The 17656-nt window shown below is 39.4% G+C and overlaps 1 protein-coding gene across 3 annotated transcripts in view; it reads left to right on the top strand.

Moving 5' to 3' along the window:
- The window catches only part of LOC131977504 (contactin-associated protein-like 4), a 139906-nt gene extending 122961 nt beyond the window's left edge, over nt 1–16945 (top strand). Inside the window, exons 19-24 of one of the 3 annotated variants that reach the window (XM_059340835.1) lie at nt 238–462; nt 2604–2737; nt 4138–4225; nt 13380–13595; nt 14092–14163; nt 15977–16945. In XM_059340835.1, coding sequence (XP_059196818.1) covers nt 238–462; nt 2604–2737; nt 4138–4225; nt 13380–13595; nt 14092–14163; nt 15977–16173 — 932 coding nt within the window. In that variant the 3' untranslated portion in view covers nt 16174–16945. The remainder of the gene's footprint in view (nt 1–237; nt 463–2603; nt 2738–4137; nt 4226–13379; nt 13596–14091; nt 14164–15976) is intronic. The other 2 variants (XM_059340838.1, XM_059340836.1) reach the window with 2 other exon arrangements.
- The last annotated feature ends 711 nt before the right edge of the window (nt 16946–17656 follow it).

Raw genomic sequence — 17656 nt, 5'->3', positions numbered from 1 at the left:
TCTAAGACTATTCTAAGAGGTTAATTTGTCAGATTGAGCCAACTGCAGAAATCATTCAACAAAGGGTATTGGGGTTTTTTTGTGTTTTTTTTTTATTTTTTATGTGAAAATTAAAAGTATTGGCTACAAATTCAGTTGCACTCATAGCTTTGAAGTAGTTTGGTGAATGTAGAATTTGTTGTTCTGTCTTTTGTTTATAACCTTCACAAGTTCACTAGTTAATGTTCTGACTTTCAGAGGTTTCAGCCAGCTTCATCTCATCAACATCCATCGCCTACAACCTCAACGAGCCCTACGAACTGAGCAGGAACAGCAGCGCCTTGCCCTCCTCCATCTACTCTGATATGACACTGAGAGGAGAAAACATCTCACTCAGCTTCAGGACCAGTCAGAGTCCTGCTCTGCTGCTCTACGTTAACTCTTTCTACCGGGAATACCTGGCCTTACTCATCAACAGTCACGGTGAGGACACTGACATTTTTTTTCCTTTCCTTTTGGTTTAAACAGATGTGAAATATTTTATGTTATCCTTCCTGCATTTGCTTATGTTCTCCTCTCCTCTCCTCTCCTCTCCTCTCCTCTCCTCTCCTCTCCTCTCCTCTCCTCTCCTCTCCTCCTTTCAGCCTCTCCTTTTTTCAGTCGGTCATCCTCTGATGCCTCCTTTTTCACAAAGCCAAGCTAATTGTTATGCACAGTGTCAGGTTCAAAGACAGCATTTGGTGCAGTTACTATTAAATGATAATTCTGCTTGCAGCAGGGGGGCCTCTTTCCCTTGTTCTTGCCATTGTGATTATTTATTGTGTTCAAATTTTCATCACTCGCTTCACTGTAGAGCTTTACAAGGCTCCAGTTGGCAGGGAGCAGTGCCAGCATTACTGCACAATAGGATTGATCCATTATCCAGTGTCTGCTACTAATAAATATGGCTGAAAAACACAATATTTTTTTGCCTGCGTGTAGTACAGTTCAGGTGTTGGGGATATGTTTTGTCACTTTGAACAAAATCCATTATCATGGCAGCAAAAACTATTAAATTGAAACCTTTAATGGCATCATTTTGTTGCAGTGTCCTCTTGTATTATCAATATCTGCTGTTATTCACAGTAGCTTTCAGCTTTTTTTTAATAAGTGACAGAAATAGCAGAGGGATAGCAAGTCTTGGATAGTTGATCAAGTCGTCATCAGGTATCGGCACTCATGCTGAAGTATCTAATTAAATCCCGGAGAGAGGTTTCTTTTGGATACACCACAAAGGCTTTTTCTCATGTTTCTCTCTGTTGCTGCTGCAGTAACAGGAGCCTCAGCTGCCGCACTCAAAGAAACTTTACTATCTCAGCCACTCGCTGAGATTCTGAAACTCTTTGCCCTCTGCAAGATTGTTTTTATTATCAAGATGATAGGGGAATTGCTCCCTGTTAGTCTGAAAAAAAGTAACATTGCGAGTCATAATTAGAAAAAAGGGGCATTAAGTATTAAGTGTTTGGATCTTTTAAGAAAAGATTATTTCCTATCATTTCTGCTCATCAGTAAAGTCTGCAGACATCTCAGAGCATTCCAATTATCTCAGCGACGTGGAATTTATTAAGTGTAACACTGAAAAAAGGGGGAAATTAATTTAATATCATGGAGTCTTATTCATAGAGATAAAGCATTAATCCTCAAAGTATTAAATGGTTTGTAGCTTTTTAATTCAGCAGCTGGTATCTTAGAACATTCAGATATCCAGATGAAATGCTCTTTTTTTTTTTGAAGAAGTGAATACATGTCATCGAAGATGTTCAAAGCCCAGAAATGTGGACATTTTTTAGGCTTAAGTGCTTAATTAATTATCAAGGAATGGTTCAATTTAGCCTCAGGTCTTTAACTTTATGCATGTTTGTAGAAATCTGCAACAGTTTAGGTCAGATTGTATTGCGTTTTTGTCGTTAATGGCATGGGTTCCTCTGTTTTGTTAGTGGTCAACAACAAAAAATATATAGATATACAGGTGCATCTCAATAAATGAGAATATCATAGAAACATTTATTGATGTCAGTAATTTCAAAAAGTGGAAATAACACATTACATAAATCCATTACACACAGACATTTCATGTCTTCATTTATTTAATTTCTTCAAATTATAATGATGATTATGGTTTACATTTAATGAAGACCTAAAATTTAGTGTCTAAAAAAATTTGAATATTGCAGAACACCAATTTAAAAAAAGTATGTTTAATAGGGAAATGGTGTCCATCTATATGTACTCAATTCTTGGTTGGGGCTATTTGACTTGAACTTGGAAATTGACTTTTCCATCATATTCTAATGTATTGAGATGCACCTGTAGTTTACTACAGTTCTGGGCAACAGCTTGTATTAGATCTGTTTTATATTTCATGAGTTTTATTCATTATTCAGGGACCCCTGGAACAAATTAATCTCTATTTAATTAAGGTATAGTAATCTGACAGTAATATTTAATAGAAAATAAAAGAATAAGTATAAACTAAAAGTCATTACGATTACGAACAAGGAAAACATTTTAAGAATTGTTTGTTTTTGATTCTATAGTGCTTGCACTGAAGAGTAACCATGTGTTGTTGTTCTGTGTTTGCAAAGATGAGCTGGAATTGAGGTACAAGTTGCACAGCAGCAGAGATGTGGAGGTGCTCGGGAGCAGAGTCACGAACATGGCTGATGGACGTCTGCACTCGGTGACCATCAGGAGACAGGCGGACAGCGTCTCTGTTCAGGTACACACAACAAATAATTCACAGTGTGTCACACAGATCAGCACAAACACTGTGAACTAAAAGGGTAGGAAGAAACATGTGTAATTAATTTCAGATGCTCAATCTTCTTTTTAGAATATGTCACACTGACATCCAGCCTTATATTGTTAAATAAACAACACCTGATAATGAGCAGCAGACTGCACAGGGACACCGCCGGGGCTGACGCTCTTTGTCATATTATTAATCGAAACTGCTGGCTGACGCTTATTTTGAGGCCCTGCGGCTCATTCTGCCACTGCAAATAAATCACATATGCAGGAATATGAGTACCTATGCAGTCATACATGGGAAATGTGATGCAAACTGACATAATACTTTATATACAGGTGCATCCTACACTGGAGTCCGCTGATGATTAAAATTATTAAAAAATAATCTGAAATGAAAATGAAAGTAAGGATATTCCTGAGCTGAACCACAGGAACGAGATTGTTACCATTCCAGGCATTTTGATTTATTGGTATTGGCAATAAATTCTGATGTTTGCTCTGCGAATGACAGCGCATGAGCGAGTAACAGGCCAAAAAAAAAATTTAACAGCAGCCAGCAGATTCAGTTATTCACATGAGAGTGAATATCAGTAAACCAGATAATTATATTGTCGTAGAAAACAAATTGTGATGAGAAGATCTATCCCTTCAGGCGTGCCAGTGGACATCTCACCTATAGGGCACCAAAACCTCCAGATATTCGTCTCACCAGAAGCTTTTAAAACATACAGTCATGGAGAAAATACTAGAACACCATTGTTTTATTAAATTTGTTAATTTTAATGTCTTGTACAACTAAAGGTACATTTGTTTGGACAAATATAATGATAACAACAAATATAGCTCATATGACTTTAATTTAAGAGCTGATATCTAGCCATTTTCCATGGTTTTCTTGGTAATGATTTTGGTTGTTACCAAGAAAACCATGGAAAATGGCTACTTTCTGTTTGCCCGTTTTCTGTGGCTCAACTTTCCTCTCAGCTTGATCAACATTAAAAGATTCACTGAAGCACAAATCTCTGTGTTTGCGAGCAATACATCACACGCTCTCTTTTATTATAAAAGAGTGTCTCTCTCTGAGGCCACTGCTCTGCTCAGCTCCTGTGAGCCACTGCATCTCACGGGTCTATTGGTTTACAGCTTTGGGGTTGAATCCCATTTAAATATGCAGGACAGACCAGAGGTTTAGCCTCTGGCTAGTTTTTCATGTTTAATTGCTTGCTTCTCTGCAGCCATTTGTTTCCTCAAAGAGCAGCCTTTGTTTAAACGCTTAATAGAACTATAGACCATCCTTGAACATTTGCCACCGCTATCAGTCTTTGCTTTATACCTGTCTTTAGAGATATGACATATGTTATCTTGCAGATCGACCAGAATGCCAGAGAAGACTTCAACTTGACATCTGATGTGGAATTTAACAGCATCAAATCACTCATTCTGGGCAGAGTGCAGGGTAAGTGAGGCTCTCCAGCACTTAGACAAACTCATTTGAATAACAGCACTGAGATGTTTGGGCCCTATGCGACAAAACACCGTTCCAGAGCTTTTCTGCTGTTTTTCTATTCATCATGGTGGGTCGATGAGAGCGAAAGCTGCAGTCGGAGAAACAGCTGTGGTGCTTTTAAAAACGAGTTGACATCCATATTCAAATGATTACGAAGAGAGCACTTTGCGGCAGAGATGCAAAACAAGAACCTTAGAAATGACAAAAGGTGGAACCACCCACTTAAGTCACTGTTATGTGGCATTAGATGCATTTTAAAGCTATATAGGTGGGTAAAGTTTTTGAGCAAATGGCATTGTTTTTCTCGCTAATGTAGAAGTTCAGAAAATACAGTATATGTTGGTGAACTTTTATCTGTGTTATCGAAGCAGTGAGTAATACAGTCTTTATGCCTGTCTAGCTGAGCGCGGCTTCAGACAGCTGTAATGGTAATAACTTTAGAAAAGGTCCTTCACTTTGTATGGTAATGAGGAGAGATTGAAAAGAACAAATTACTTGGAAGATTGGAGTCAGCACCCTGCGATACAGCATAACAACCAATAAGTCTCAGCTGCTGTGGGAGGGGTCAAACTGAACCAGGAAGTCAGACAGTACAGTTCAGCGGCTCTGCCTGACAGAACATTTTACTTTCACTCTTCACTCCTGTCGTCCTCTACATGACTGATCTGTCAGCCAAAAGCCTCCCTTAAAGAGGAAAGACTTTGTAACAGACTATTGATGCCTTTGTGTTTTCTCTCAGATATTTTTATTGAATTTTACAATTTTTATCCCATCATATTAACATACATGTTCAAACAATGTGTATTTTTCATAGTGATCCAACATAAACATAAACATCACTCCCCTCGCACTAGCCACACCTACAAACCAATATTCCTCAGGGCTACTATTCCTGGAGTGTTAAAGGGAACTGCTGGAAGTCAAATATTGAGTTGAAAGACAAGCAAATAATAAGAAATAAAATAAATAAGTTCACAAACAAACAGGCTAAATGGATAAATAAATAGAAGTGGATAAATAGAAGAAGGCAAATTAAGACATTGGCTGATCAATTTGACTTAAGATTCTCAAAGTATTTCAGAAAAGGTCCCCACACCTTCTGGAACTTCTTTTTCAAGGGACACCTGGTCAAGACAGCTGCATAAAAGTTACAGTCAAAACAACAATAAAACAAAGTATCAGATGCCCCCTCAACAACTTGGCTTATTGAATACATATATGCTTAAAATAATGCTGGTAGTTAGTAGAAAAAGCCGTTATGAAAAAATGGTTGCAGCAAGAGCCACTGGTGTTAGCAGATTGGTTTAATGTGATGCATGAGATCTTTGTAATGGAAAAATTGACGTTCACCTTGAGACTCAAGAGTGATATATTTTAAAAAAGGTTGGGTTGAGTTTATTAACCAATATATAACCGACTTTAGGGTAAAAAGTATCAGGTCCTATTGTAACTCCCCTGGCTCTCTGCTACACATAGATTATGTTTGAATTATTGTATACACGTTTGCTTGTACATTGTATTCTTTGTTTGTTTTTATATAGTTATTTATCGATTTTTTTGTTTTGTTTTGAGGTATAACCAACAAAAATGAAATGTGTTTATGTACAAGCTGACTTAAATTTAAATAAAAAATATATATATATATTTTTTTGTGTCAAGTGTCAAAACAATTTAAAAAATCTACAGTCACAAGTACCGATTGAATCATTCATCAATGTACTTATAAGGGCTTTCAAATCAAGCAGCGAGACAAATTCCCTCAATTTCAAGTCCTTCTGAAGGCTTTTCCAAGTGATTGGAGCATGTAAAAGCTTTCTTTCCCAGTTCAGTCTGGCCACTGGGAACAAACAACAAAACCACATCTTGCAATCTTTGACTATAACTACAGTCCGATCTCTGTGATATTAAATAGCGGGGGAGTTTACCTAAAATGGCCTTATAAATAAAAGTACCAATGACTCTACAAATGGTCAGGGACGACCAGCCCTGGAGTAAAGCTTGTAATGGTGAGTATTTTACTGCAGTGAGGAGGTGCAGTCATGTATATCAGATCACCATAATCAAGTACAGAAATGTGGCAGACACCATGTCTTCTAGCCTTAAAAAAGAAACATAGCTTGTTTCTGAAATAAAATCTTAGCTTGATCCTCAGTTTTTTAAGAAGATTATTAATCTGGGTGTAGAGGCACTCCGTCTCACTTTCCATAATAATGTGCCACTTGTTGATGTCAGTCACCTATGTATCAGTGTTTGCAACGCATAACTGCGTTCCTTCAGTTTTAAATGTTAAAATAAAAACATTTTTAAAAAAAAGACAACTGGTCCGTCACATGGTCAAAAAACTGTAGCGCCCACTTCAGCTAAACAACTACACAGTGATGTCACTGGAATTTAAAGAAAAATCACACATTTTTATAATTTAAACATCACAATGTTATGCATATTAAACTATAAACCATTTTAACTAATATTTATAATTAATAAATTAGTCCCATACTGGCTTTTACACTGGGCTTTAAAAGAAAGGCAGTCTTCAAGCCAAATGCCAAGATGTTTATAACAAGAGACAACTTCTAGTTTTGTACCCTGAGCAGTAAGAATATCCATTACATTCTCAGGCTTCTTTCTTGCATTTGAGAAGTGCATCACCATAGACTTATCAGCATTTAAAACTAACTTTAGTAGCAAAAGCTGAAACTGAATAATATTAAAAAACGTCTGGAGTTTGGTAAGACCCAGCACAATAAATCACTGTGTCATCCACATAAAAGTGAAGGTTGGCACTGGACACATTATGACCCAAACTTATTCTGGTCTCAAGCCAAAACATGGTGCACATGTAAGGAGTACAAATTGATGCTGGTGGTGTCTTTACATTCAGCTCCTTAAATATTTTTTGTTGTTGCTGACCCAGGCCATATTAATGTGTGACCCAGCCTTCCCTCTGCTGAGCCAGAAGACTCAGGCAGTCATATCAGTATCAGAGAGGCAGCCAGATAGTTGATATACTGTCACTCCCTGCCAGCACTGTCATCCATCAGCCTAACTAATGGAGCAGGAACGAATGGAGAGACTGAGCTGCTTGCAGAGAGAGAGAGAGAGAGAGAGAGAGAGGTGGTGTTGAAGAGAGAGGGAGAGTGAGATAGTGATACAGAGAGAGGTGGAGGTAAAGGGCAGCAGCCAGGCGGAGGTGGACAGTAATCGTTAGCTTGTGGATACAAGGCCAGCACTGTCAGTGTGGGGTTTGACTGCTCACACACAAACAAGAAGGTCCTTCTGAGTGAAGGCACAGACTCTATTCAGCACTTTTAACACCCATGCCACCAGTTTTCATTTGTATGGTATCAGAAATGTTAACCAAACCAGCCTGTAGTATTGTTAAACTGTATTTTTTATTAATTTCAAGAAAAACTTTTTGGCTTTTGTTTTGACCATATTTTTTTAAATATCCCTTTATCACAAATGATGAGTTAATAAAATTTGTTTGTGAGACAAAACACACCCATTGCAGATCTCCGCCAGTCGTTGAGAATCTCCTGCAGAGCATAGCTCTGATTGATCTGAACTCTGCTCAGAAAACGAACAAACTAAATAAGGTTTGCTTGTCACCTTGCAGAGAGACCTGACAAAGCATGAATTAAAAATGTTTTACACATCGGCAGTATCATGGAGTCATGTCATTATGTTCTTGATCAGTCTACTGCAATTAAGTTGCAGCAAAATCTTTTTTATTTTGGGTTCAAACCAATAAATTAACAGCAGTCATCCTGACTCAGTTGTCGGACTTCCACAACAGGTACGAGGCCACAATAGTGGTTATTCTAGCCATGGTTAATGGCGGTAAGTAATGGCACTATTGTTTATACTGGCATATTTTGAGCGAGTAACCTCAAAAGAACAGAGTGTGCTCCTGTGGTCAAAATTGCAGGGTGCAGAAATTAAAAACATTAGCTTCTGTGATGCACATGCACTGCCAAGGTCCAACTGTGGCCTTCACAATAGGTAAGTCATGTTTTTAGCTTAGCCGATTGGCAGAAATATCTTTGCTGTCAAACTGAGGCAGTTGTTGACGACCTGCGACCCCTCCTGGCTGGAAGAGTGACGAGTCGGTTCAAAAACAATCAATCAAAACAATTTTAGCAAATATGATAAATCACTGTCGCCAGGAGAGGTCCTTAAGCATAGAGTCATAAATGTGCAAGACAAATATTAAGCTGATTGGTCCAGGAGTATGGGAGATTAGCTGCAGAAAGACTGACAGATGGACAGAAACACACACACATGCTCTCAAACACGTGATCCCAAAAAAAACAACAAAAAAGATACATAGAGGGTCTTCATGACGCGTCATCAGAAGTTGCCATATTGGAGGTACTCCGCACAGGCACTGAAGTTAGATCCCAAAAGTCGTCAAGGAAAATGGTTCATTTTTGACACGTTTTAGGTTGTACCAATAGGTCAGACTGAGAAAACATTTGGAACATTATCGACTTCCAAAAATTATAAAACCAGGGAGAGGAATGCCACAAAATATCAGAGGAAAGGAGGCAAAGCTCACTTACTCTTGTCAGGTAAGTAAAATGTTGATTGCAGCGGCTCATAACAAATTTTCTAGTGTAATGATAATATTTATAGTAAAAACTATTATTACTTTTATTGTTTTTACTGTTTTCTTATTTTACTGTAAAGCACTTTGGTAGGCTATTTCAAATGTAAGTATATGCAGCAAGATTCTGTGCAGCGCATGCGCGCATGTGCAAAGACGGCGCCATCCATGGCCGCCGTAGCATCTCTGTATGTTGTGGTTTGTTTTTTTGTTTGTTTTGTACCATCCTTTTCCTTGTCCTGCCTGCCTTCCTATACAACGGAGGAACTACTGCACTTTAGGGGCTCAACCCCACCAGACTTATACCCCGATCTACTCACCCGTTTCCACGGACATTCTGGATATTCTCGCAAGGGGTACAGCGTTCTTCACCGTTCTTCACTGTTGCTGTCAGGTGGATCAGAAGACAGCAAGGAAGGAGAGCTGGTTCTCTGGTTCGTCTGCCCCAGAGGGGAACGAGACCACCTCTTCTGGGAATATTCCTCGCAAACGTGAACTCTATCTGCAATAAAAGGGATGAACTCCAGTGCCTCGTAACAAGGATCAAGGACTTTCACTCATCGGCTGTCTTTGCGTTTGTGGAGACCCATCTGTCGCCAGCTACACCTGATGAGGCTGTGGAGCTGGACGGCCTCTCTTTGTTCTGGGCGGACAGAGACTTCAAGTCGCGCGGTGAACTATTATTCTTTGTAAACGATCGTTGGAGTTCCGATGTAACAGTGATCAGCCGACACTGTTCTACTGAATTGGAATCCCTCTGCATCGTCCATTCTATTCCCACCGAGTACAGCTCATTCATTCTAGTGTGTGTTTACATTCCACCCTCTGCTGACATCACTGCAGCGGTAGACACACTGGCCGAGCAAATAATGAGTGTGGAACGGCAGCACCCGGATAGCTTTGTCATAGTTGTGGGTGACTTCAAAGGGCAAATCTTAGCCGGGTGCTCTCTAGGTACAGGCAACAAGTCACATGCACCGACAGGGGAGAAAATATTCTCGACCACTGTTATTGTACAATCCAGCAGGCTTATCACTCGGTCCAACGTGCAGGGCTTCATTCACCTGATACCCTGCTACAGGCAGAAATTAAAACTCTCAAAACCTGTAGTGAGTCAGTTCAGAGTGTGGTCCAGTGAAGAACGGGAGCGACTCCACGCCTGCCTTGAGTGGGCGGGCTGCAACCAGGCCTTCGAGTGGGCGGGGCCAGAAGCTGACAACAACTAGGTGACACTGTGACATCATTCATCAGCTTCTGTGAGGAAGTTTGTGTCCCTCTCCGCTCCAGGAAGACCTACAACAACGATAAGCCCTGGTTCTCCCCTCAGCTTATAAACGGCTGAGGAAGGAGAAGGTGGCAGCCAGGCGTAGTGGGAATGGTGATCAGTTCAAACGGGCCAAGTACAGATTCGCTAAAGCAGTGAAGGAGGCGAAACATCGATATGCAGAGAGGCTGCAGCAGCAGCTGTCGGATGGCAACCCCTCATCCGTCTGGAAAGGCTTAAAAAAAATTACCAACTACAGACCCAAGTCCCCACCGACGCCCGACAGCTTCCCCCTCGCCTACAAGTTCAACGAGTTCTATTGCAGGTTCGAGAAAGATCAAGCTAGCGCGTGTGGCATTAATGACTTAATATGTTATTCTCATTGTTCTTAAAATGTAAAATGTGCTGTATTTCATGGATCCAAGAAGAGGGAGCACACTCATAGGGATCTGCACTGCCAATAAACTGTAATTTCTTGAAATATCGCATCTTTTCTTGTGGTCCAAGTCCTTCTGTTGTTTAGACATGGCTACATTGGCTTAAAATATCCAAAGCATACAATTCTTCATTGTACTCCGTTTAGTTGCAAACGTCCGGGTGCCCCAACCATGGCCGCACATCTTTGTTACCATCCAGAATGTGATGTCGGTAAAAAATGTATTTAAAAAACCTCCATAGGGTAAGGTATAGATAGAGAAAAAGTGTTTCTTCTTAAACAACGAAGAAAAGATATAGCAGACTAATGCAGTGCTAGACAATCCAATTCTACAGCCGTCAAATAAATCTGTTGTGTAATTAACGTTCTCTCCCATCAATTGCCCTCCATCTTACAGGCATAGATATACACGTGTCATGAGATACATAATTCTAAGTCAAATTATTGCCTGCTGGTTAGAGGAACACATTCAATTTAAAACTTAAATCAGGCTTAATCAAAGTCTGATCAAATATGCAGCTGATAAACAGCCCCCTTTCCAGCCAGGCCACTCTGCAGAGTCCTATTTATGTGGTGAAAAGTTGCTTCTCTCTGGTAATAACTTAGATGAGTGGCAATAATGTGCTGTGTAATCAAATTGCACTGCAGGGATAATTGTAGTTCACACTGACATTTATAGCTCCTGGCTTTATTTAGCACCTGCTGTCAAAATAGTGACAGTAGCACATTAGCCACAAGTGAGACTCAGTGGCAGTTTCTTATGAGGTGTGCACTTTCATGTTTGTTTTCTTAAAACAGTTCTTATGACAACTGAGAGGCAATCCAGAGAGTGGCAATATATCTCAAGTTTTAATAAAAGTAGTCACATGTCCATCAGGTACAAATGACCCAACACTTAAGTCAATGAAGGGCATGGCTTCGTAGGAGGTCTGAGTGTCATTTTAGTTTTTATATGAAACAGAAACAGTCATTTAAGTGGTGTAACACACTTGGATAAAAGGGACTTCCAGGTGTGCATGAGTTTGAATGAATACTTCTACTTGTTACTGGAAATACAGAAAATACAAGCACATCAAATACGTGGCTGCATACATCAGGTTCCGTATCACTATAGACTTACAATATGCTTCTCCACATACAACTACACTGACAATATATTGAACGCTTAAACCACGCATACTTCAGTAGGCTACAGGTGGTTACATCATAGTTTTCCTTAATGGTGAATTACTAGGGCAGACACCATTTCATTAAATTGGTCATATTTAAGGTCATATTTACATTTAGAACAGTCCATTACTCTTTTGTGGAATCAATATGTCTGTTTCGCTGTGTTTACACCACTTTTCACTAGTTTTGCTCACCTGGAAATCCAGAAACTACAACCACATCAAAATGTGGCTGCATTTGTCAGCTTCTGTCTACTGTGTGAAACCTGGACCCCCTAGTATCTTAACGATGGACCCCTTAGCTGCCCAACGTGTCTTAGTGAGCTTCACTCTTGTAACCATTCTTACTTTACCTACTAAAATCTTGTTGTTGATCCTCCATTGAACATACATCAGCCTATGAATTTACAGAATAAATAAAATAATATAATACACAGAATATATGTGAATAATGCATGATGAAACATAGGATAATAATAATAATAATAATAATAATACTACATTTAATTTATAGAGCGCTTTACAAGGTGTTTAAAGAAGCTTTACATTTAAAACACAGTGAAAATGCAGTTACAAATAAAAACAATTAAAATCAGCATCATTGGTCATAAAAGCAGTTTTGAACATGTGGGTTTTGAAGGTGGGTGGGACGATAGTTTGGGAGAGAGTTCGCCATAAGAATGGGGGGTGCCCTGTGTACATGTCCATCAACATGCCCACTATCACTGTGGACCCCTACAGTTGCCTGACCTTCCAATACCTTAACCATACTGTTATGTACTTAAACCTCTTGAGTCCCCAAAAGCGCTGGCACATTACTTCTTAATAACATCACAACGTAAAAACAAAGCAGCGTGGAGCCCTGCCGTCAACTTCCCTCTAAAGTACTGGCTTGAAACTCCAAATCAGTTTGTCTTTGATGATGATGGGCCAAGTAAAACCAGAGATAAGGTCAAATATATTTAGTATAAAACTACAGAATTTTATGTTCTCCTCATTTGACATCTTATATGTTATATTTGCAACCTGTGTTCAAATTTGCAACATTTAAGATTCTTCATTGAGCAACAACAATGTCATTTTCAAAATAAGATTTTCTGTTTGTTTGTTTTTTGTTTCTTTTGGGTTCAAAATGTTTATCCAGTAAGTCAAAGTGAAAATATAATTATCTGGTCATATAGGTGAGGTTGTGCTGAAAAAAAAATGATACCAACATGGCATGGTTAACATTTTTTTAAGTGGTATATACAGGCAGAATGAAAAGGATTCAAAATCGGACAAAATAGCCCAAAACTCAAAAGTGTTAAGTTGCATGAATATTGTCAGAATAATCGTTTCAAATATGGATTTAACATTAAAAACCTTTGAACATGATGTGTGGTTTCTCAGTTTCATCCATTATCAGTGTTTAATTTGGCAAAATCATTTCCAGCAGGTTCATCAGTGTCAAAATAGATATTAAAATGACTAAAACATAGATAGATACCACTTATCATGCCAACCGTCGTCTCATCAAGATAAATGTTTATCGCTGCTGTATTTCAAATGTGTAATTGGATCTTGCTTGATAACAAATGTGTCTCGTCACTCCGCCCCTCTTGTCTGTGTGTTTCTCTCTCTGTGTTCAGAGTCTGATGAGCTGGATGCGGAGCTGGCCGACTTGGCCTCTCTTGGGTTCACCGGCTGTCTGTCAGGTGTTTGCTTTAACTCCATCAGCCCTCTGAAAGCTGCTCTGCTGCACCCTGACAGCCCTGTTATTGTCAGCGGCCCATTGGCCCAGTCGAGCTGTGGCTCCTCCTCTCCAGCCAATCCCTACGCAGCAGAAACCACACACTCCTTATCAGGTACAAGGAGCAGATGCAGCCCTTATGACCTGTACTATATGATTTAATGTATGTATATATAAAGTTTTTAGCATTAGGTAACCACCCCACCCCTCTCCCTTTCTAGTCTCCCTTTAATAGTTTTCTTAGGGCTGTTCATTAGACGTTTTCTGGGCTCATTAAACATCCTCCTCAGTAAGCAGACAGAGTGATGGCACTACGACAGATGAGATTAGTCAGACAACTGTAGTGGAGTCCTTTGAGGCTGTTCTGAGGCTTTCAACGAGCACGTCTGCACTGACTGATGATTCTCACAGTGACTTTATCTGTCCCTATACACTCCTTTACCTCATCTTTCTACTTTTTTATTCTATTTCAAGTTTTTTTTTACTTTTTTGTTCTCCCCCTTTCATCCTGGCCCGACGCTCTTTCTGCTCTGTATCTTTTTTTAACCTCCCTTTCTGGACTCCTTCTATGCTTTCTATTATTTTTTTCTTCTCTCTCTTTCTTTCCACAGACCAACCTGGTTCAGTGGATCCAGGTCAGCCTTTAGTCAACGCCATCAGGAGTGACTCAGCTCTAATCGGAGGTATTGCAATCCATCTCAGCAGGAGGAGCAAGAACAATTCATTAAAGTGTCATAGCAGTTGACTCAAACTTTATATTTGGAAAGTCCTTGTAAAGAGAATAAGCAAGAGCTGTGTAAGATGGGAAGGATAACGTTTTCAGCAGGATGCAAGTGAGGAGGGAATCATTTCTGATCTTGATGAGAAGAAAAAGAGGCAGGGAGGAGAGGTAATGGGTCGACTGTTTAATGAGAAGATTTCGGGTCTGAATTCACATGAGAACTTTGCTGACAAAAGGATTTTACTGTTGTGTTTCCATTTTATAATTACTTTGATGCTGCATTTAACTCAGCCAAGCAGTATTTTGTGGCTCGAGCTTACTTTTTGCTTTACAAGTGGGCTCACACCTAAAACAAAACTTAAGACAACTTTTGCAAATTAGATACAGATGGGGAATGGGAATCAAACAGAAAGAAGCACGTTTTAGTTGTGACATCCTTGTCTTCACAGCTATTGCAGGTTGTTGGTGTGATATTTTAGAGTCATATGAAATGCCAGTAGGGTGAAGAATTCAGGTTATGTTTTCAAATAAGCAATCTATTACTGTTCAAGATTATTGTATTTCCACCCCAAAAAAAAGAAAATCTTTGCACTGTTGCAATCCTACGGTTGTGTCAGTGTCCATGTCAAAATCAGCTGGTCAGATGGTAGAGAGGACCGCCTTTGCAGTGAGTAGGCAACTAGCTGAAACATGATTTACTGTAAGCTTAGCTTTTTATAGAGGCAGCAGCACTTAATATGCCTCTGCACAGTTCACTGTCAGACCACAGGTGCTGTGAGGTTTACATTAATTTAATATGTCAACTTTTCCATGTTGTATGAGCCCAGTAGCCTCTTGCATCATATGTTTATGTGTAATCAAGCATAATGTAGCTGTAAATGGGATTTTGCATCTGTTATCCTGTTATAAGCCTGCAGAGTTACAGATTATGAGCCATATGTTATGACAATAGATTCAAAACATTTAAAGATATATGTACAGAATGCTTAGTATCACAAACTCTCTCTTCTCCAACATAAACAGCAGAAAAGGTTGTGTGTCCGTACCACAAATTATGGCACGTAGTAACATATCGAGGCTCGCGGTACAACGGCACATTCTGAAAATAGCACACAGGTACATTCCGCAGTTGTAAAAGTAAGGCTGCAGTTTTTGTGGATTTATGTTGTAAAACCACTGACCTTAGGTTTAGGGCAAAATGTACATAAATACTGGAAGTGAAGTAGTCACAAGGGTCACCTGAATACTGCAAGTTACGTAAAAAACACAAGTTGCATAAAAAACGTAAGCTATATTCAAAAACGTTTTACACGTAACTTAAGTAAATAATGTAACTTAAGTTAAACATGGTTTACTTTTATTTTCACGTGGGACGCAAGACCCTCTTCCCCTGGGTGAATTCCCGCCGTTTGTCCAACCCATCCACCACCGAAGCCTCCAACCGAAGCCTCTAACCGCAATTTAAAATTGGCTTCGCCGTCCATAGCTTCTACGTCAGCAAGATGGCGGCAGACGATTTGCAGCTGTCGGTGAAATACGTCAATAATTCCCAAGTAACATTTCCAAACAATGCTCATAAAACATTTGCAAAGCTTGCTTTGCCTTTATACAATGAAAACAGAATGCCTTTAATGTACGTATGTATGTTCATCTCGGGGGGAAAAATAAGCCGATTGTCCGAAATGAACTGATCATTGAAGAAATTAGTTTACTGCAGAAAAGCCATAAATGACCTGGATACTTACATTCCTGCATGTGTGCATTTGTGCTTTTAGGAGTGATCGCCGTGGTGATCTTCGTCACCGTTTCCGCATTGGCGATAATGGCCAGATTCATCTGCAGCAGGAAAGAAACGTATCGGACCCAGGAAGTCAAAGCAGCACAGCCTGAAGACGGCCACGAGTTCCCCTTCAGCAGCCAGGGGGACTCTCAGAGCGCTCCCACTGAAAACCAAAAGGAGTATTTCATTTAGCAGGAGCCCCAACCTCCCACTGACCTGACAGGACACAGCCCAGTGCTTTATTAGACACACTGAGCCAATGGAACCAGTGGATCGATAAGATGTGAAGTCAAAAACAGAACAATTTATAGTTTTCTTTAGTTCCTTTCTGCCGTCATTTTAAGGATGTAAATATTTAAAAATGTAAATGGTTATTTGTGTGCTTATAACAATATTTCTCTGCCATATTGAAAATAATTTATTGAAAAGGAAACGTGCAGAATTGAGGTGAAATATCGTTCCAGTTAAACTAAACTTTTGGACTTGGTGTTTATTTATAAAAAGCACTTTTTCTACGAGGATAATGAACCTTCTGCGATATTCAAGATGTCAGAGCCATACAGTGTGTTAAAATACGGGAAGAATGACCGGAGGATTGACGTGCGTGTTTCATATCTATACATAAGAGCACAGCCAAAGCACAGAATCAACTCAAATCCATCTGTTATAGATCATAATTTTAGAACCTGCTGTATATATGAATACATAATTAAAGTCACTCTAAAAACTTCTCTTTCACACTTTATGTCTTTGAGTTAGTCAGAAAGCTTTCATGTTACTCGCTCTACTTTTTCTTTATATCATGAGAAAAATAAAAGCTTTACAATGGGACCGGGATTTTATTTCTGTATTTTTTTACTTCCTGCCTGCACCACCTGCAGTGAGCAGCCGACACCAAAAATCTCAAAGTAGCTTTCAAGAGTGAAGCTTTAAACAGCGCTGACTATAAAACACTCACTGTCTGTTACTGCCTTCGCTCTGCAGACATTTAGTGTTTTTTGCTGAAGCACTAATCTGTGTTTGCTTGACAGGTACACAAAGAGATAATCAGAAAGGGAAATGAAAAGAATTTGACAATGAGATATATAAATGATGCAATGAAAACCAGCCAGTCCAAAATATTAATATTGGATATTTATACTTCCCTATCTCAGTGTGGTTTCATGGTCAATGATTTTACCTCATTACTGCTGAGGTATTTGTTTTTTGTCTTTTCCCTCACACAGCTCTGTCTTCAGTATGTTTTTATGGTTTTTCATATAAACTAATGTCTTTTTTGATACTTCAGCACAGAATAATCCCACACAATAATGAAACACGATTCATGAAAGGACGTACATTTGCTCCTCTGAGCAACTGCTGTTTGGTAGCTCTCTTTGAACGTGCCTGTGGTGCAAAGAAATCGGTGTATTTTACACTCCCTGGGTAGTTAGCGGGAGTCATGATTGCAACCGTGCATAAACAATGAAAGGAGCTCAACTACGAAATTCCAAGGAAAGAGACGCCGCAGTCCGAGAGATGTTTGAATGACAAGAAATGTAGAGCATTATCAACAGAGGAATACCTGCTTAGCATTGCAGATGTCAGCAGGAATTAAAAATGAAGGAACAGAACATGACCACTTTAACATAGAGCATCATGTTATGTGTTAAGTGGTCTATGGTTAAGTGCTAAG

The sequence above is a fragment of the Centropristis striata genome, chromosome 9, assembly GCF_030273125.1.
Source record: "Centropristis striata isolate RG_2023a ecotype Rhode Island chromosome 9, C.striata_1.0, whole genome shotgun sequence".
Lineage (NCBI taxonomy): Eukaryota > Metazoa > Chordata > Actinopteri > Perciformes > Serranidae > Centropristis > Centropristis striata.
Note: the sequence above shows the minus strand (reverse complement) of the source record. Positions and strands in the feature narration are given on the sequence as shown.